The sequence below is a fragment of the Telmatherina bonti genome (assembly GCF_933228915.1).
Source record: "Telmatherina bonti genome assembly, chromosome: 13".
Classification (NCBI taxonomy): domain Eukaryota; kingdom Metazoa; phylum Chordata; class Actinopteri; order Atheriniformes; family Telmatherinidae; genus Telmatherina; species Telmatherina bonti.
In genome coordinates this window covers 32,919,799-32,941,457 of record NC_136611.1, presented here as the reverse complement: position 1 = coordinate 32,941,457, position 21,659 = coordinate 32,919,799, and the positions used below count along the sequence as shown (strand labels likewise).

Below are 21,659 nucleotides of genomic sequence, written 5' to 3'. Positions count from 1 at the left end.
AGGATTCCACAAATTTTAGAAAACAAACAAATTACATGAAGCTTTGTCTTGACAAAACAAAGTGTGAATACTCATGTAAAGCGAATAGATAAATGAAAACTATGTTTAGGTGAACTTCCACAACCTACTGCAGTTATTCTACATGGACCTGCAGCCGGAGCCGACTGAGACTGGCCGCCTGGGAGTGCTTTAGGACGGGAGAGGCTCCCGCTGCTCCTTCCTTACAGTAACTGCAGAACAATATGTGTCTTCAAGTCAGTCGCCAAAACACCAGAAAAGTCTCTAATAACTCCAGTAAAAGTTGCTAGATTTGTCGCTTTTAACATAAAAAAGTCTCCAGATTTAGTGAGAAAGTCTCCAAGTTGGCAACAGTGTCTGAATGAAAGCAAAGCGGCTGTGGGAGGAGTTTACAGCACAGCGCTGCAACGCCAGAGACGCTCGATTAGCAGCTGAAGACAGATGGAGAGGAAACTGCAAAGAGAAAAATAATCACACCCTTTTATTTTTATCATTGTTGAAAACTCAGATCGTAACTGAGATTAAAATCCGATTAATCGCCCAGTCCTACTTCACACAACTGGGAGCAGCACCAGTTTAGAGTCAGAGTTTGGTGGTCGGCACCTTGAGAATGCAGGGGATGATGGGTCCCACATAGGGAGTGAATTTATCCCCGAAGGTGAGAGGCAGGTAGATGAACATCATGATGTAGCCGTCTCAGACGTGGGACGCGATGTCCACCTTGCTGGCCTTTTATTTTTATGATCGTTGAAAACCCAAATTGTAATTGAGATTAAAGTCCGATTAATTAGGACTGTGTTTAATAGTGAAAGTATGAACATTTCCTCACACACAGGATGAAGGGGATTCAGTGGACTGGGTTTGAACAGCCTTGTAGACATCAGAAAACATCTTATCACTGAGAATAATCAGGGAAAAAGCTTTCATTTGCAAATGAGCACAAAGATCAGACTCTGGAGCAATGGAAGCAGGTCTGATGAGTCCAGATTGACCCTGTTGCAGAATGATGGGAGCGTCAGGGTAAGAAGAGAGGCAGACATCATACCCAGTGGTGCTGTGGAAGCCTGTGAGGAAGTTGCTGCTGTTGGTCAGATCTAGGTTCTGGTCTCGGTTCAACAACATTAATGTCCAAAGAACGAGGTCAGCTGATACCTGAATATACTTTATTCCATCTACCTGATGACACAACATAATCTTCACACATGGATTAGCCACCAGGGTCCAGACCTGAACCCCGCTGAGAGCTGTTGGGATGTGCTGGAGATCCAACTCTCCCATTACAAGATGCTGGAGAAAAGAAACCGGACAGAGATAAATGTTGTCACGTTGCAGACGCCACAGAGAAGCCAAGAAGAGGTCCAAAAAACAGTCTTGGCATGTGTGACTCTGTTTTGGACAGGCTCCGTATGGCATCGTAGGATTTCAAAGAAGTCCAGTTAAAACAACGAACAGAACTGGAGTCAGTCTGATTCTTACCAGCTAAACCCATGAAGAACTGTCACACGTTTCCCAAACCCGTCTGGTTTGCATAATAATCTGCTGTCTTTACACTTTACCACAGCTCTGAATAAGATTATCCTGCTACAAGAAGCTAAAAGGGATAAATGGCTGAAAAGCAGCTGTAAGTGGAACAGCTTGTTGGTTTGTCAGACACACAGCTGTCCAGCCAAACCAGCAACATGACACACATTCTGTTAAAGATATAGGCCACACACTAACACACCTTTAGAAAAGCAACACAAGCTAACAACGCTCCTCCCACTCATTTCGACCTTGCATTCCTGTAAACAACACGCACACACACACACACACACACACACACACACACATTCTCAGTCTGTGCATGTGGAAAAACAAACTGGTACACGTACAACCCGTCTTTCACGTACAAGCAGGGCTAAACCCACATGGGGGTTCTGGTGGAGTGTGCTACCTCCCTGATACGACAATCTAAGTAATTAAATATCCTGCAGCACGTGAACACAATCCTTCTCTTCTACCCATCCCTCGTTTCACCCTTTCACCCATCCCCCCACCACAACCACGATGACGGAGGAGGAGGAAGGAGAGTGGGAGAAAGAAAATGCAATCATCTGTATATCTGTCTTCTCCGGTCCACACACTCCTGCAAGGATTTCAGCTTCGCTTGCAGAAGCCAGAAGCTGCTCCTGGAGGAGAAATTCCAGCGTGTACTCCCGTGTATTTAGATAAGATAAACTTTATTTATATAGCGCTTTTCATAGACACAAAGTCACAAAGTGCTTCACAGCAATAAAAACATAGAAAACCTGCAACGTGTAAAAAAAAAAACAAAAAAAAACAAAACAGTATAAATACACAGCAGTGTCTCCGAGTCTTTTTGGAGCTAAAATGCCTGAAGAAATTCTGATTTACATGCTGCGATAAAAAGCATGTTTTGGCATGTTGTAGCAGAGCCATGATGTGGTTTCCTGCCACACGCAGGAGGTCATCCCACTGAATCTGACCAGTAAAACTCTTTGGATTAACCTTTAGAAGAAAAACTTCTGGCTTACTGTGAAATAAGCAGCACATTTCATGAAACACGTTGTACCCTACAGCCCAACATGCTCTTTGCTTTAACGCAGCACTCACTTCAGAGTCGACATTTTCTTTTTCCTTCTCTTCTCTACTTCTTCTTTTTTTTTTTTTTTTTTTTTTTTTTTACCCCTGAGGTCTCTGAAACACTCGGTCTATAATAGCTTACTTGTGTTGGAGAGTTTGAACACATAAATTATACATGACAGTCAAGCTCTTCTTGGTCCTGATGCAGCTGTTGCAACAGCAGCTTCGCTCTGTTTCTTTGTTTGTTCTTCAGCATATTTCCATCCATGTGACGCGCAGAAAGGGAGGAGGGAGGAGACGAAACAACGTGACAACAGGGAGACGAGTTTATAAGACCAAAATAGAAAATAAGGGAAGAGTGGGAGGTGGGATGAGGAATGGAGATAACAGTTAAGGAAAGACTATTAAATAAGGAGTAGATGAGGGAACAAGGAGGAGACCGATGAGCCTCAAATGAGACGATATTACGCTCTCAGGAGCCATCACATGCCCGGCTACTCCTCCTCTTTCCCTCCCACTATGAGTGAAGGAAAGGGTAGACTTATGAGGTGCTGTATAGATCAGAATACATTATAAACTCTCTATCGCACTTCTAAAACCATGCATACACTGCTGTAATCACTTACACAGTCACAAAACATCAACTCTCATGTACACACACAAGCTTAATCTTTCATATAATGAATGACATTACATACTACATCACACATACATACTAAACACCTCATGCCATGGAAATTAGTAATAACAGTTGTACATATGAAAGGCTTTGTGTCAGCAAGAGCTCAGAAGACACATTCATGTCTCCTGAGTTGTTTTCTGGAGTAATTTTGGGTAAAAAGAATACCAGTAGAAAGCGAGCCAGTGTTGAGGGGATTGGCTGACATGTGACCAGCGAAAGGAACAAACCAGAGAAGAAGACGAAAAGGACAGCACTGGAGATGGTGGGAGCTTTTTCAGAAAAAATACATGCTGCAAACATCTTTATACGTCGAAGACACGCAGACATAAGAGGACGGCAACGCATGACTTTAAAACGGATGTCCCAGTTTACGAGCGTAAAGGAACGTAAAGGAGCATAAAGAAGCGTAAAGGAGCGTAAAGAAGCATAAATGAGCGTAAAGGAGCGTAAAGGAGCGCAAAGAAGCGTAAAAGAGCGTAAAGAAGCATAAAGGAGCGCAAAGAAGCGTAAAGGAGCGTAAAGGAGCGCAAAGAAGCGTAAAAGAGCGTAAAGGAGCGCAAAGAAGCGTAAAGGAGCGTAAAGAAGCATAAAGGAGCGCAAAGAAGCGTAAAGGAGCGTAAAGGAGCGCAAAGAAGCGTAAAAGAGCGTAAAGGAGCGCAAAGAAGCGTAAAGGAGCGTAAAGAAGCATAAAGGAGCGTAAAGGAGCGCAAAGAAGCGTAAAAGAGCGTAAAGAAGCATAAAGGAGCGTAAAGAAGCATAAAGGAGCGTAAAGGAGCGCCAAGAAGCGTAAAGGAGCGTAAAGGAGTGTAAATGAAAGATGTGAATGTGTCCTTAAAGGAGATGAAGCTGAAAAGTTTAATGTATATGCATATTGTAAAAAAGTTGCATCATTAAAAAAGTAAAAACCTAAACAAATATCTTCCAATGTTGCATGTTAATGCTAATATTGGTCAAAAATATCAGTAAACTGATAATCTCTCTGACATCTCTGGTATATACTGTATGTGTGGGGGGGTTTAGTGATGTGTATGTGTGAGTTTTCATTAGTTTATATGCCAAACATTACCTGTGTTTGTATGTGAAAGTTGATTTTGTGTGTAAGTGATTATTGTAATATATGCATGATGAAATGAGTGTGTGTGAGTTAACAAAAGCATCCCATCCTGTACAGTATTTCATACGGAATCAGGACTGCACATCGTATATGAAGAATAGCAGAGCTTATAGATGCTTGGAAGTGGTTTACATCAAATGAGACCAAAGAGAAGAGCTTGAAGCAGGGTACGCTCAAAAATAGAAACTGCTTGTGTCTGTGCTGATTGTTTTCTAGGGTCGATGAACATACAGTAAATGCTGCTGACTGAAATCTATACACTACTAAACAACAGCTTTCACCAGAAAATGTGCTTTATGTCTCCTTTTCTGACACATAGTAGCGTTGCAAGTCAAGAATGTAAACTATGAGATGGTAATTTGTTGCTACGCTGCTGTTTTTCACGATGAAAAATGTGTAAGTCGTATCATTTAGATTTATTATTGTCCAACCACTTATGAAGTAGGGTCAATTCATCAATACAATGCATTGAATGAATGTACTGATGTACTGAAAGACTGATGGCCATGTAGTGCTGATCTAAACTTCCTTTACTTTCACATCCAAATTGTTGTAATTTTATTTGATGTGAAAATACCGACGTGTGGGCTGAGTCAGACTGTACTCAATAGGAGTAATGTTCACAATATTATGGTGATACCTTACTAATTTATCTTTTCCTTTTTGATTTGACGACATATAATTTTGTTTTCATGCTCAAATGTTTCTCTTCTTTCATTGATGGCAGTGAAATAATACTGTCAGAAACCACAGCTGATCTGGTGCCATATTGTGCCTCCATGTCGATTAGTTTTACTTCACAGTATTCAAGAGTTCAGCATGTATGCTGGTGTTGAGCTGCTGCCTCACATTTATAATAAAAATAGCGGCAAAACTGGTACTTATTATGTAGTTTTTACAAGTTACGACAGAAAAGACGAGAAGCAGGGAGCCAACTTTGTTTATTTCTGATATACGTCATCCGTCACCCTCTGTCCAATCAGAACCCTTCCCAACCCGCCGCTCTAAAGAGGAATTAAGTAAAGTGTTTCATGTAAATGTTCATTCGGAATTATTATTTTCATGTAAACTCGAAAGAGAATAAGTTCATTCTGAATTATTAATTCCGAATTTAAAAGAAACATGTAACTGTAGCCATTGTGTTGATTCCGTCAAGATAAACACAGCCGTCACGTGATGCTCTGGGCCGGTTTCTTGTAGAGCGATGACGGCTTAAGGAATGTGCATAATGAATGTCAGCGTAGCATCAAAACAAGCCAGACACACAGTTTGAAGAGTTTTAACAGCTCTTTGTCTCAAGATGTTAAAAACTGTTTTTAAGCATGGATGCGCTCAGCTTCTACGGTCACTCACTCTCTCCTAAAACACATAAATCACCTCTCTCGGTTCACAGATTTAAAAAATAGTCCTGCAGAAAATCACACACTCTCTTTGTGTGTATTGTGCAGTTGTAGGTCATTTGGTCAGCAGTGTAATTTGTGGAGGTTCAGGAAGTGGACTGTAAAATCATCTCTGGAACGTGATTTATTGAGTCACTAGTAAACTCCCAGAACTTTTCTCTGAAGAACAGACTGTGGACAGAAAATGGGACAGCAGCTGAAAGTTTAGTCAGAGGTTGGTCAGCTCCCACCGGCCTCATAGCTGGAGGGGTTCATTTTGCTGCACTGCTCTCTGGTGTTTCCAGGCCTTAAGCATCACACTTTGTTCTTTAAGCACTCAGAACCGCGCTGCTCCTCTCAGTACTGACCTCCTTCTGCTCCTCCTCTCACTGCCTACCACCACTATACACTCCCACTACTTTCCATTGCATTTCCATTTTCACATTCATAGCAATCCTTGTCCATAAATCCTTTCATCCACCAGCTTCCTATAAGTTTTCCTCCCTCTTCTTCTTTTAAATCGATGGGTCTATTTCTCTTATGCTCTGTGTGACTCTAAATCTACTTGAAGTACACAAAATGTCCCCCAAAATCTCATCTAAACACGCATTAAACTACTTACCTGAGCTCTCCCACATGGGTTAAAGGCTGATGCTGATAGCTGGAAGGGCAACATGTTAGAGCCGATGTGCTGTTTCTAGACCACCAATCTGATCCAAACTCTAAATTACAGGCAATTTCAGCTCAGACTACAGAAAACAGCTGCTGAACTACATCAGATAGGAGCAACAATTACACAACCAGAAGAATGTCTGCTGCACAAAGTCAGCAGGGAGATTTTCATCTTTCCATCATAAGTTGCTGCGTAAAGGGTTAGGCTAATGATAAATAAATAAAGTTTAACATCTCCCACATAGAACTGAAAAGAAAATTACGCTGATCGGTGAACAAAAAGCTCCTGATGATAAGATGTTGCTTCTCTGCGTTGAACTAGTCTGTCAACGACAAAGCCGAATCCAGAAGAAAGAAGTTCAAAAACCTCAACTAAAAAAGAAAAGAAATTAAAAGAGAAGAAATACAGATCATCAGAAGCAAGTAAACAGGTTGGGAGACCAACCATTTTTTTTGTATTGAGTATCCTTTAAGTCCCAGAGCAGCACCACAGATCTAAACTCTCACATGAGACAACATATGCCAAAACAAGAACAGGTCACACCTATAAAATGTTCTGTGTACATATTGTATTTAAAGCATATCATCCCAGTCTGTACATGTAAGACACACGCTTGTGTCTCTCATAAGAGAACAGCTTTAATATAAAAGTCTTTCACTGTTTCTGAATAAAAATAAATTAATCTGAGGTGATAATGGGAACTGTAGCTCCTTGAGGGTTTGTCACTATAAATGGTTTTCTTCCTGTTAAAGGGGAGTTTTTTCCTTCCCACTGTTGACGTGTGCAGCTCAGGATGGGGGATTGGATCGAAGTCATAACTTGATGCAATCAATTGGTTTCTATTATAGGATATGTATGAATTGGCACGAAATGATGTGTACGTAAAGTGCCCACAACACTGTTGTGAAGTGGCGCTATACAAATAAAGTTGAATTGAATTAAATGAGTCTCGTGACATGTTGTATTTACTTAAACTACCTCAGTTTTACTGTTTTACTGTGTAAATGTCCTACTGATGTTGCATTGTGCACACATCATGCTTGTTCTTCAGCTATTCATCCTGTTAATGTTGTTGGTACAGCTGTATTAAATAGTTAACTGACTGACCCCAGCCTCATGTGCTCATCCACTCCTTGGGAGGTGAACAGTAATACAGACCATAATAAGTCAGATCAATGCAAACACTGTTGGCTATCCTGCTGCTCGCGTCCGTTCTTCCATCATTGACTGAACATGACATTAGCCAAGCAATAAAAGCAAACTCACATTGTCATGACCGGAGAACAAAAATTATTCATGGAAAGAAATGACAAAAGGTTACATTGTCATGGATTAACACATGAAAAGCAAGAGCAGAGGCTGAATCTACAATAAGTTAAGCATTAGTGGTCCATCACATCCTGGCAAAGCGAGCTCCTTCGATTACAGACTTCTGAGAAGCCCTGGTACCTGCATGGTACCAGAACCTAAAATCATATGAAGTGACCAGGCCTCATTTATCTTTCATGGTTCACAATCAGCTGGTATAAGCACTGGCTGGAAGCCCACAATTCTCACCGTTTAGAAATGATTTAGCTCCAGTTGAAGTCACGCAGGTCTTAATGCATGCTTATTGTGGCCATATCCAACACACTGACTGAGAGCCAACATGCCCTGTCAGCTACAGTTTAACCATTTGAAAGGCTGTTTTCCAGCAGATGCAGAGGACGGTGCATTTGCAAATTAGCCACTTCGCTGGACATCTGTGAGTCATCTAATACACTGTTGGAATAAATAAACACATATAAACATTGTTATTATTAAGCCTGACTCTGTGATAAACAAGACAAGGCAAGGATGCAGCATTATGTTTTGTAGAATGTTCATATTATATAATTATGACAGCACAGTATTCTATCAATGCTTTTATAGGTTTATACAACATAATAAAAAGTCAAATCAGATTAAAAATGAAGAAAATCATCACTGCACATGTCCTTATAAGAAACATATTGTATGTGAAAAAACGTTGCAGTGTTTATGAAGTCATGCTACATAATGCTACATAATGCCATGTTACATAATGTTACTTATGTTACAAAATGTTACATATTCTACATAATGCTACATAATGCTATGTTACATAATGTTACATATGTTAAAAATGTTACAAATGCTCATAATGCTACATAATGCTATTTTACATAATGTTACATATGGTACATAATGCTACATATGCTACATAATGCTACATAATGCCATGTTACATAATGTTACCTATGTTACAAAATGTTACTTATGCTACATAATGCTATGTTACATAATGTTACATTGGCTAAAACATGTTACATATGCTCATAATGCTATATAATGCTATGTTACATAATGTTACATGTGGTACATAATGCTACATATGCTACATAATGCTATGTTACATAATGTTACATATGTTAAAAATGTTACATATGCTCATAATGCTACATAATGCTATGTTACCTAATGTTACATATGGTACATAATGCTACATATGCTACATAATGTTACATAATACCATGTTACATAATGTTATCTATGTTACAAAATGTTACATATGCTACATAATGCTACATAATGCTATGTTACATAATATTACATATGGTACATAATGCCATGTTACATAATGTTACATATATTTAAAAAAAAATGTTACATATGCGTATAATGCTACATAATGCTATGTTACATAATATTACACATGGTACATAATGCTACATATGCTACATATGGCTATGTTACATAATGTCACATATGTTAAAAAATGTTACATATGCGTATAATGCTACATAATGCTATGTGACATAATATTACACATGGTACATAATGCTACATATGCTACATATGGCTATGTTACATAATGTCACATATGTTAAAAATGTTACATATGCTCATAATGCTACATAATGCTATGAGACATAAAGCTACATATGGTACATAATGATGCATATGCTTCATAATGCCACATAATGCTATGTTACATAATGTTACATGTGGTACATAATGCTACATATGCTACATATGCTACATAATGCTAAATATGCTACACAATGCCACATATGCTACATAAATCTTGGTCAACTGGTCAGTTGACCAACAGTATTTAAAAGAATATGCAAGTGCTGCAGATCAAAACCTGATTGTTCATCCACATTTTTAACTTAAAGAAGTTAGTGTGAAGAAACTGTAGAAGAGGGTACGATAACAACCTTCATTATAACAGCTTTCACAAAATTATTTTCATTCTCTTTTCCAGCTGCAGTGATTATTTAATACACATATAAAATAACATAAAAACATAAAAAATTAACAGAAGGTAAGCTTCAAAAAGTTCCTACTTCTACCTGCTCCCTTTCTTTAATTTTAAAGTTTTAGAAATAGTTTTTTGTTGTTGTTGTTAATAAGTGTGAATACAATCTATTCCCCTTTCTGCTCTTTTATTTTGTGTCCTTTAAAAATATTTTTCAAAATTAATATACTAAATAAACTAAAAAAAAAAAAAACATGCCAACTGACTCTGGTACTTTACATCCAGAACACATTTTAATGTACCATTACTCTCATTTAGTAGTAAAGATTACTTAAAAGCACTGTTGTGAATAAATCATGGCCACAAGTGATCAAATATGTTTCAGACATAATCATGTTTTCATCTGTAAGAAGTCTTTAGTCAGTGTTTCTCCGTCCAGGTCCTCAGGCGCCCTGCCATGCATGTTTTAGACATGTTCCTCCTCCAAAACAACTTAGTAAGATTACAGAACATTATCGTCAAATTCTTTGCAGCCTGTTAATGAGCTCTTTATTTCATCCAGGAGTGTTAAAGTAGGGTTACATATAAGGGTTACATATAAATCATGGAGAGCAGGGGGTCCTAAGGACCTGGACTGAAAAACAATGCCTGAAGTCCGCAGTTTCCAGCTCCGGTCCTCGAGGGCCACAATCCTGCAGCTTTTCCATGCAACCCTACTCCACCACACCTGACTCAAATAAATCATTGTACAGAAATTCAAAGGATGAACAACAACAACACATTTGATGCTTTAGACAATAATGCCTTTAAACATATATTTTTTAAATCAACTATGTTTTCCGTAAATGTACACATTTGTACATCCTGGTAAGCTCACTTAAAGTAATGAGATCAAATAAGATGAATAAAACACTCAGACAACGGAGGTTTCAGGATTAACTATGAACATTGAACACTAAATGGACTGATATTCTGCTGTCAAAGTGGAAGAGTTAAAGATCACCATCAACATCCGCCTTATTTTTACCTGAACGTTTACCAAACAGATACAGCAACTCACAGCTGGACCTGCTGGATTAATGCTTCCTAACACTGCTATAATATTTCCGTTGATATATATCTGATAATATCTAATATGAGAAATATTGTGATCAATAAATATGTTTGGCTTCTTTTTAAACAAGCTCTAAGCTATTTTGTTTTCCTCATTGTGAGCTTGATTTGAACAGATCTATCAGTATCTTTATGAAATACACCCTCATCATCTGCAAAAGTGAAGACTTTTCCCTTCCTCATGGTTTTTACATCTAACATTATTTTCCCTGTGATTGTTTTTATCAGTCATGTTTGGCAGAGTGGTTAATAAAGCTTCTGTGTGTGTGATATAGTAAATCCACAAACATCTGCTTTACTGGGACCTAAATTGAATAACATTCAGCAGACAAACATGAGGGACACAGAATCTGTGTCCTACTCATATTTATGCTGCACCTACCTGGCCTTAGTTTATTGTTATGTTTCTGACTCTCCTCCACAACCTCTGCCTATGTCTTAGTACAACACGCATGAGGAAGGCTGGTAAAAGGCTGATGACTTCATTAGGAGACACTTGCTTGGCTACACTCCACTGACAACAAAGGGCATGAGTCAGGCAATTACCCATACCTCCCAAGAGGCTGAAAGTTCATCGAGAAGAAGAAAAAGAACAAACAAAAAGTTCAGCTCATATAGAAAGCGGCACAAGGCTGGATAGGAGCAGGAGCAGCCTCAGGTTCAGTTGGAGGAAAACATTTTTTGCTGGTCCGTAGATACACTGGACAGATATTGGCTTTTATGAAAGGTACACAAGATAAGAGGTTTATGGACCTTAAGCACTAAATGACCATAATGTATTTCTCTGGAGAGTGGGCAGCTTATGAGTTTTGTAGCTTTCAAAGCCTACTTTCCATCCCATTCGCCTTCACTTTGCCACCAGCTCAAATTTCTAGTTATTCCCAAAAGCGCAAAACAGAACAGGCACACAAAGATGTCACCAAACTGGTGGTGTCACAGCAAATGGAAGGAAACAATCGTTCTCTCACAGCAAACTTCTGTTTGACCTGTTTAATTATATTCTCATAAATCTGTGACGAACATGATGTCAGTTTCAGGTCAGGAACTATGACTGCAGCACAGATACCATGGAAGAGCAAAGTCTCCATTCATAATGGGATTTCTGCTGCTTGTTCAAACTCAGCAAAGGTTTAGCATGACTTAATGTCTCCACTGGAGGTTTTCAGTCGTCAACAGAGATTTCAGCTGACACCAGAGACCATTTAGATCCCGGTTTCTAGACTCCAGTAAGGATGAATCCTAACAGATTCAAATGCATTTAGAAGAATGTAAATGTTTTAGAAAACTACATTGAGGATCAGATTTCTGACTAACAAGTTAATAAAATCTTTAAACAAAAATAAGCAAAACAAAACAATGCAGTTGCATTAGCAGATATTTAACGAGATAGATAGACATACATCGTTTTGTCCGATTAGATTTCATGTATCACTCTCCAGCTCCACCTGCTTATCACATGATCAACTCTGGCTCCAAAAAGACCAATTTAAGCAAGTTAAGTAAGTAGACGTTCGTGCACTGGCAGCTGATGTCACACATTATGGATTCAGTCACAAAATGTCACAAAATATGAGGTTTTTAGACAATGTAGAAAATGATATTTTACTATAATGATGGTCTGTGAAGAACATGCGGGCCACACGAGTGCTATTTTACCCTCATCCAAACCAGGTTTTTAATTCTCTACATCTATCCTGCCTTTGGTGTGTATACTATATCCTCCTGACTTCCAGTAGTTCAATTTGTCCTCTGTGGAGGACCTTTGTAAACCTAAATATATTCATCTCCCTGAATGCTACTGAACTAACACCTTTTGGTTTTTAAAGAGGACATTTAGTGCTTTTAAATGGTACCTCATTTGTGGGGGGGGGGCTTTGTGAACTTTCTTTCTCTCTTCAAGAAAAATGGCCTCCATTGCAACAAGCATGTTTTATGGGAAGAGCAAAAGTGCATAATACTTTTCTTTGTGCTGATTTTTACTTGAAATTTTGTAGTTATATTTTCATTGCATATCTTATAAACACATTAAATTGTTTTTTAGATAAATATAACTATATTTTACCACAATATTTAAAAGTTTAAGCAGTGTCCTCCGTAGTGGACCTTTGTAGTTACACATTTTTTTTCCTGGTAGTCAGGAGGATATGCAACCAAATTAAAATAAAAGGAAAAAGGGGAAGTGAGCGGACTTACAGCAGAATTAAACAGTAATATGTCCTGCAGGAGTTAAACTTGGCTCTTAAAGCCACCACTGGTCCTTCTGCATCTAATAAGTGCATAAATTAAAGAGTAATGTCGGGAAACTAGTAAGATTTGAAAGTCGTTCCCTCTTGGCTCCTCCCCCTCTAATTGATAATTTGATTGACAAACATCCGGCCTCCCGCCCCACACTCCACCCCCCACCCCCCAACCGAGCTGAACTTGCACATTGCAGCTTTTTTATTAGCAGCTTTTTCCACCAACGATTTTCTCTTTCTCGGCTGTTTAGCAGGAGGAGGCAAATAAACCGAGCCGGGTCGGGAAATCCTTCCTGCATTTTCTCAGCCATGTTTGCCTTCCAAGTTTCTTCTTCTCTACTTTGTATTTTCATCCTAACATGCTGTTTATATGCAGGGTGTGGCTATCAGGTATGTGCTGCTGGAGGGGGAGGAGGGGAGCCGGGAGACGAAGGTTACGTAATATAAGAAATGAACAACTTCAATTCGGCCCAAACTTTTGGATCATCAGAGTTTTTACAGATTTACAGCAAACTGAGGGTCTAACTATATTTCTTATTGTTCATGATTACAGAATGTATAGACTACTATCAGGACGAGGAACCACTTCACCCAGAGTAAAATGTCTCTGAGAAACATTACCAACCCCAGCTTTAATTATTCTTGGTGATAAATTAGATGTGTGATCCAAAAGTTATCCGCGCATGTGCTCAAGACCAAATAAGAAGTAGATCTGTCATGTTGGTTGCGTTCATAGCTCATATTCTATTTATATCTTTGCAGAGTTATTACAGAGCAGCTGTGTTTAAACTTTTATTTTTCCTGGCAAAACATGGACAAGTTAAAAGCAACAAACAGAAGATGATCGCTCAACACCAAACACTGAAACAACTAAAGAGAAGACATGATGTGCACCTTGCTCTGAGCTGCATGGTGGCTAACGAAGAGAAAGATGACAGTGCATCCAATGTTTTTAAAAAGTGAGAAAAAAAAAAAGATGATGCAGAGCCAAACAGGTGAGAAGGTCAGTGGAAAAATCTTAAAGACAAGCCTGAAAATATCTGCAAACAAAAACTACAAGCAAAGCTACATCTACACCTCAACTTGCCTTTAAAAAGTAGGAAAGCTGCCCAGACTCAAGGACCAAACACTACAGCTGGGAAATCAAGTGGGCTGTTGAGCCTCTGTCTAGTGTTTTTCTACCGATGTGCAGTGGACACGCTGTACAATTCATCCAGACATGTTTACTTCAAAACAGCTGAGCCTATTGATGAATGATGTGATGACAGGCAGTAAAATAAATGAAAATGAAACCAGATGAAGCCCAGATCTTTTCTGCACTGAGCAGTGAGATTAGATCTGACCTCACTGAACTGAATGTCCAGATGCAGAGCTCCAACACATCTTCCACAGCTGGCAGACAACATCTTTCATCAGAAAACTGGGTGTGGTAGCAGAGCAGCAGAGAGGAATTTAGACTGCCTGAAATCGTTCAGTCAGTTGCAGAACATCATGGGTGAAAATTCAAACGTATATATGAGAAGTTTTGCTTCTGGAAAAGGAACAGCCCAGTAGAAAAGTTTGGGAATCGCTGCCTTACTGGAAGAACAAGCAGCCTGTAAGTTCTGGTGGACTCCAGCTTTTCACAGCAGCGCTGACTGAAGCTCCAGCATCGTCTAAAACCGTCGTCCTGTCAGCAGCTGAGGAGCTGCAAGATGCACGCAAACCGTGTTCACTCGACTGAGTAACGGCACAAATGCAAGAGTCACATGCAGTTTGCAGGCAGCCTCCACAATAACTATTCAAGAGGAAATCTCATCTTACAGCGAAGACAGACAGAATCTCAGCAAAAGCCAGTAAACTACGGCGTGGCAGATTGTACAGCACCAGTAGCCTCTCTGATTTTAGTTTCACATTTCCTTTCATGTCTACAAGGTCAGCTATTAAATCAAAGCATTGAAATAATCAAAAATGGCTGACAGGGAGAAGAAAGATTCATTCTGTCCGGATTAATCAAACCTTTAGCTTAATTACATATTAATTAGTTCCTTCTTACGATAAAACAAAATGCAAGATTGGGTTTCAGGAGGTTTAAAACAAATTAAAATTAAATTGTTTCTGGAGTAAATTCACCCACAAATCTCCATCCAACACCTTTCAAAATGAATTCATTGTTTTAGATGGAAGGAAATCTGTGGCATCTTGACAAACACCTGAAACTTCTGTCTGTTCTTCAAGTTCCTCCTCAGGACGCGCCGTAGGAGCCAGCTTCATTACACCACCGGATTTCACTGCTGATTTGGAAATCCTGCGTCATATTCGACCTTCACTTTGATGCTTTCCACCAGTGATTCTGACAGCTTTATGTATTAGAAAGAGGGCCCAGATGTTTTATAGCTAATAACCCCTCTGGACCGTGGCTGGAACTAATCTCTGCAGCGATGAGGACAGGACCGCTGCTGGTCACGCAGTCCTGTGGGAAAGACGCCATGAAATCACATTTTCACCAAAGTGGAAACTATTAAGACCAAAAACTGTTGTCAACAAAAGGGACTCATTCTCGTACTGTTAAAGGTGAGATTGCCTCTGAATTGCTTGTAATCCTTTGTGTTGGAGTGGTTGACAGGAGCAGACAGCCAGGTTCTGGAGTGGCGCTCTACAAAGGTTTGTCATAAACAGGACAGCGAGGTAGTCTGGCTCATCTCTAAGCACTTCAGGCACAATGCCTGACAAAGGACTCGTGCTCTGCGGCTTCCATTAAGTCCATAACCTTTTCTTTCTGTGCAGCAAAATCCTTTTCGTGAGACTGAAAAGACCAAAGAGAAAGCATGTGTTTCAGTGTTAGATTTTAATGATCATTTCTTCGTTTTCTCTTTGCCTGGTCAGTCCTGCTATTCCATCACATTCCTCACTCTCTGCCAACAAGATGCCACACAGTCTAAACAAAAACTGCTCATTCTAGGCGACAGCTGACAATGAAAATCATCAGTTCACACCAAATGCAGTTTCAGGTCAATGAAAATATTCAGCCTGAGAGGGAATATGTCCGATGCACACAGCGAGAACGGCCCGATGCCTGTTTGATTCCTTACACAGAAGCCCGTTTCCGCATGTCGACACATCACACTCACTCTTCACACCTTTCATCACACGAATCATGCACTTCTTAAAGTAGCACTGTGTAACTTTCTGACCTTAAAATATGCGTTTCTGACTCATTTTGATACCAAAGTGACATTTATTGTGTACATTCTTGGTGCTGTCATCGCCCTGCAGCAGCCTGAGAGGCTGCATCGCTGAAATTTCAATTTACACACATCACCACACATGGATATTAACACACTAGCCATTTTGAGTGTGCACCCTGGCTGGTTTGTCATAGAAAAGCAAGAGGACATTATTGTAGGAAGACAGGAAAAGAAAGACAGAAAGAGACAGAGCAAAATATGAGAGACAAGTTTACATTGGACTGATTTTTACTGACTGGGGAGCACAGGTCGGATGCAAGATGGATACCAAATTAGCCTCCAGTAGCAAACATGTCACTGAGATGGTCTGCCAAAGTTGACAAGTTGTGCTTGTTTAAGGAATCTGAATCTCTCTGTAACCAAGGACTCTTATGACTCCACCTTACTTTCCATTAGATGCTATTTATTTGTCAAAAGATGCTATAAAAAGGTCAGAAACTTCATATTATTTAAAAAATTGGTGGAATTTAGAGAAAACATGGCTTGGTTGGCCACAGGAAGCAGAACCAAACACTGATGTTTAGTAAAATATCCTGCATGCACAATGAGGCCGTAAATATTCCTAAATATACCTGCTGTTTGTGTTGGACAGCGTCCACCTGAACCTAACCCTCATGAGGGGTGTAGAAAGATTAAACACTAGTTTGAAACATCAAGCTTTATAAAAGACTAAATGTGCACCCTCCATACACAACCATGTAGCCTTTGTTGCCAAATAAAGTCTAGCAACAGGTGGAGGGATGATGTGATCGCACAGGAACATGAATGGAAACATAAAACACCGATGTAATCACAGTAACTTTACAGTTACTGAGCAATCCATCTATCCATTATTCCAAAGGAGGGTCTCGAGGAACTAGTGCTTATCCTAGCAGATAAGGGGGGAAAGGCAGGGTACAACCAGCACAGGTCACCAGTCCATTGTGGGACTAACTTTTTTAAGCATCCATGTAAAACAGCGATGTTTCCTCCTGTTAACTACGGCAGGTATTTCCCAGTCCTGGATCTTGTTGGCAGCATTGATCAGCTGCACTACAGGCAAGCGACATAAGAAAACGTAGAATAGCAGATCATCAGTCTACTGAATTAGATTAGATGAGCTTCATTTGTCACATGGACAGCTGCACACAGTACGACGCACCGTGAAACAAACATTTAGTCTGCTGTGTTGGACCTACACTGAGATGATACGCAACATTTTGGAAGTCATCGTTTGAAACTGGGCTTTTAAATCTCCCCATGCCAACCTTAACCCAGTTTCTTTGAGGCCAAGGAGATTCATGTTTACAGGCTGTAACTTTATTTAGCCTGGCAGTCCTTTGTCAGGTTTGAGGTGGACATGGTGGATAATGAGGACACAGATGTCCAGTAAGAACTCATCCAGTTATCTCTGGTGTTTGGTATGAATATGAACTCCTTATCCACTCACCGGCCGCTTTATAAGGCTCACCTTGCTCGTACCAGCTTGGACCCCCTTTTCTGTCAGAACTGCCTTCAGTCTTGGTGTCTTAGATTCAACAAGGTGGAAAGGTTAATCAGAGATTTTTCTCCATGTTGATATGAAGCATCACTCAGTTGCTGCACATCCATGAGGAGAATCTCCCGTTCCACCACATCCAGAAGCTGCTCTGCTGGACTGAGATCTGGTGACTGTGGAGGCCGTTGGAGGACAGTGAACTCATCGTCATGGTGGAGATGATGTGAGCTTTATGCAGTGGAAGTTTCCATCAGAAGATGCTACACTGTGCTCATAAAGGGATGGACATGGTCAGCAGCAACATTCAGGTGGTGGGTAAACCATGTAACGTTGGTACTAACGGGTCCATTCTCCTCTGACATCAACAAGACATTTTTGGTCCAGACAGCTGCTGCTTATTGGATGTTTTCTCTCTGTAACCCCGAGAGATGGCTGTGTGGGAAAATCCCAGTAGATCAACAGACCAATCACGTCACTTAAATCTCCTTTCTTCTTCAATCTGATGCTCAGTTTGAACTTCAGCAGGTCATCTTCACCGTGTCTACATGACGAAAGCATTGAGTGGCTGACATGGCTGATTAGATATGTGTCTAAACAAGCAACTGAAAATGTGAACTTAATAAACTGGCCTGTAATTGTGCATCTAATGCACATTAGATTGGTACGGATACATTTCCAAGAAAGAAAATGCTTTAAAATTTAAAGATATTGGTGTCTCTCCTTTTCCCAAAGTTTCCATTGGTAGTCAGGAATCTTGCCAAAACAACCAGCCAGCGTTGCAAAAGTGCATAAACAGATTTCTGATCCTGTTTAATACAAACATATATACGGTACTTAGCTCAAATCAAGACAAAGAGATGGAAAAGAATGAGCTTCCAATCAACTTTCTGCTCTGCTGCCTTACTTTTCATGCACACCCAAACACAAAGATAAGGGATTTGTCAGTAGGAAAGGTGAAAAAGATTTACCCTGCTCTTTCACCGCACAACGCATGAACTCAGATTATGAGACAGACTCTAGACACTTCTAATCCCTGTTTGGCAGCATTCATCAGAAAGCCCTATTGTTCTCAGAGACCCATTAAAGTCCTCATCATCAGGAGTGTGGCTCATGATCTCTGATAAGGCAGCAAGTACGCTCTCTAAAAGCCTGGGCTGCAGCGCTCTGATACCAACCACGATCAGCGTGATTTATGAAGAGTTGCGCGCGAGCTGCGACAACGCAGGCGAGCCTGAGAGGGAGGAGATAAACAGATAAACAGCCAGAGAAAGACAAAGATAGAAAGAGATGGAGAATGTGTGTAAAAACAGAGCAAGGCGATGACTGTGGAAGAAGATGGAAAGGTCATGTGTGCAAACGGCATTGGCTTCTCTTTGCAGAAGCAGGAAGGCTTAGAGATCCAGCCGACTGAGAGCTCCGTTTGTCTGCATTCAGGCTTCTGGGGTCAGCGTAAGTAGGTGATCCAGACCGAATCACCTACTACAGATCATTAGTCATCCTGCAGCCCTCAGACTGAGAACACTGTTCACGACACGAAGACCTTTCATCGCATGACTCAAACATTTCAAGCTAAATGCCATTTAGATTACGAGCAGGTCCAGTGAGTCACACATCACATCGGATCGTCTTATCTTTCCAGGAAAACGTGAAATGGATCCAACAAAAGTATTTCAGACAAACTTCGTCCCTGGAGGATTCATCCCTCCATCACTCCTGTTTTCACTCATTTTCAGTCCGATTCTTGTGTCATTTGGCAAACTTCAGCTTTTCCCTGATTTCTGCATTAAGAAGGTTTTTTTTATTTGTTTTTTGTTCCAACCACTCTTCCATGCAGAACCGAAGGTCCAGGTTTGCTGTTTCTGAAGGACATTCTGATAGTTTGGCCTCCATTTGTCGAGTTTCCTCAAATGTTTTAAGGTTTTAAGGAAAGAGCAAACCATGCTCAGATATAAGTTCATTGATTCATTCATTTTCTTAACTGTTTAGTTTAATTAATGGTCGCAGGAAGCTGGAGACTATGGCAGCAATCATTGGGCGAGAGGCAGGTACACCTGGACAGGTCGCCAGTCCATCACAGGGCCAGGCATAAGTTTTTAAGTAACAATATTCATGAATCACATTGTTGCTGCAAAAATAATATTTCAATTCTATAAAAAGAAAAAATAATTAAAAAAAACAAAAAACAAACAACTCTGATTTGGCACAAATTAATTGCCAAAATATCCAGAATCAGGTGCAATTTTAAAACTTTATTGATTCATATTTCTGTGTTAAGTGGTGTAATAACAACTACAAAAAACACATTTTTATGGAAAATGATGAATAATCTAACGGACTGGGATGAAATTGAGTTGAAAAGCGGTCAAACATCAAAGAAAAACTGACATATCTTCAGGATGGAGAACTATTACTGAAGACCACGTTAACGTTGACTTCTAATAAAGTCTGGCTGCTCGGAAATAAAACATGATGACAAGGGGGCGGGGCTCTAGACTTTTGCAAAACGGTTTAAATCTACAGTATTATATATATATATATATATATATATATATATATATATATATATATATATATATATATATATATATCTTGCAGGTTTCCATGTGCAGTGACTTAGCAGCAGAAGGACATATATACGACCCCTGTGTGACAAACAGACACACTTATTCTCCTAAAACTATTTAACCAAAACTCTACAGATCATTTTAATCTCAGTTAAAGAAAACACAGTTCAAGAGTTCGATCCCCCCAAGACCCTGCACTGGAACAAACTGGTATAAACACTAGATGGATGGATGGATGGATGGATGGATGGATGGATGGATGGATGACGTCTGATAAAAAAAAAAAATCCCCATTTATTCTTGTTTCCCATCTTTACCAGGTTGCATTGGGGAACATTAAGGCAGAAGTGAAACAGATCCAACTCAGCTCAAAGCTTCTGTCAAGTCCTAATAGTGTGTGTTTAAAATGAATTTCAATCTGTGTTAAGACCACAATGACAAGAAACTGCTGCAAATACAGTTCTAATCCGTTCATATGGAGCTAATTCATGATAGAGGGGTTCCTCCATTTCCTATACTTGGGCTGCAGGAAAAAAACTAATCCCAATGCACAGATAAAAATAAAAAATGTCATTCCAACTCAGTTTAAGTCACTATAATCAGCATTCTCTGTAATCGTGTCCAGTCCATAAAAAGTTTCTCAGCTAAGAAAACTATAAAAGTTTGACTTAAAGCAGAAAAAAAAATTCCAAGCAGAAGAATCTAAAACTATTTCATGGAAGTTAGATGTGATGTGGAAGACGTAGCTCGCCTGGGAATGACACACATTCCAGCATCTCGTGAGGATGAGAATATTAAATATCATGAATAGAAGCTGACAGCCATGAAATGAGTAGAAGGATCATTAAAACAACTGGACTACGATGGAAGTTTAAACAAGCAGCAGCTTGTGGGAATCTTCTCTGCATCAGCTGGTGCAGCTGCTGGAGACGTGAGGAGATGCTCGCGCTGCGCTGCGACGCGCTTCTCTCGTGCGGCTCGCGCACCTCCTGCGCGCGCCTCGGACGTCGAGCCTACTCACCGAACTTTTGCGGCCACAGAAGAAATGGCATCACTCCTGAGATTCTTCCTTTTGGACACCGCAGTTCCCATGCTGAAGTGGAAACGACACCGTGGATGACGCGCGGACCATTCCACAGACTGATCTGCGTGGGAAACGCAGCAAAGAGAAAAGGCGTCCACGTCCTGCGAGTCTCCTCTAAATGTCACATATTGTCTTCTGTCTGTCGGTGTTGAGCGCGTGTACGGAGCGCAGCGCATCAGCTGGCATGTGGAGAGGAAGAGAGATGCGCTCTCCTCTCCTCTCTTCTCCTCTCCTCTCCTCATCCAT

At 40.1% G+C, this 21,659-nt stretch overlaps 1 protein-coding gene across 1 annotated transcript in view; it reads right to left on the bottom strand.

The window, feature by feature from the left end:
* nsmfb (NMDA receptor synaptonuclear signaling and neuronal migration factor b) overlaps positions 1–21,433 on the bottom strand; it is a 60,944-nt gene extending 39,511 nt beyond the window's left edge. Inside the window, exon 1 of the mRNA XM_079251782.1 lies at positions 21,351–21,433. Within this exon, the coding sequence (XP_079107908.1) occupies positions 21,351–21,421 (71 nt within the window). The 5' untranslated portion in view covers positions 21,422–21,433. The remainder of the gene's footprint in view (positions 1–21,350) is intronic.
* Between the last annotated feature and the right edge of the window lie 226 nt (positions 21,434–21,659).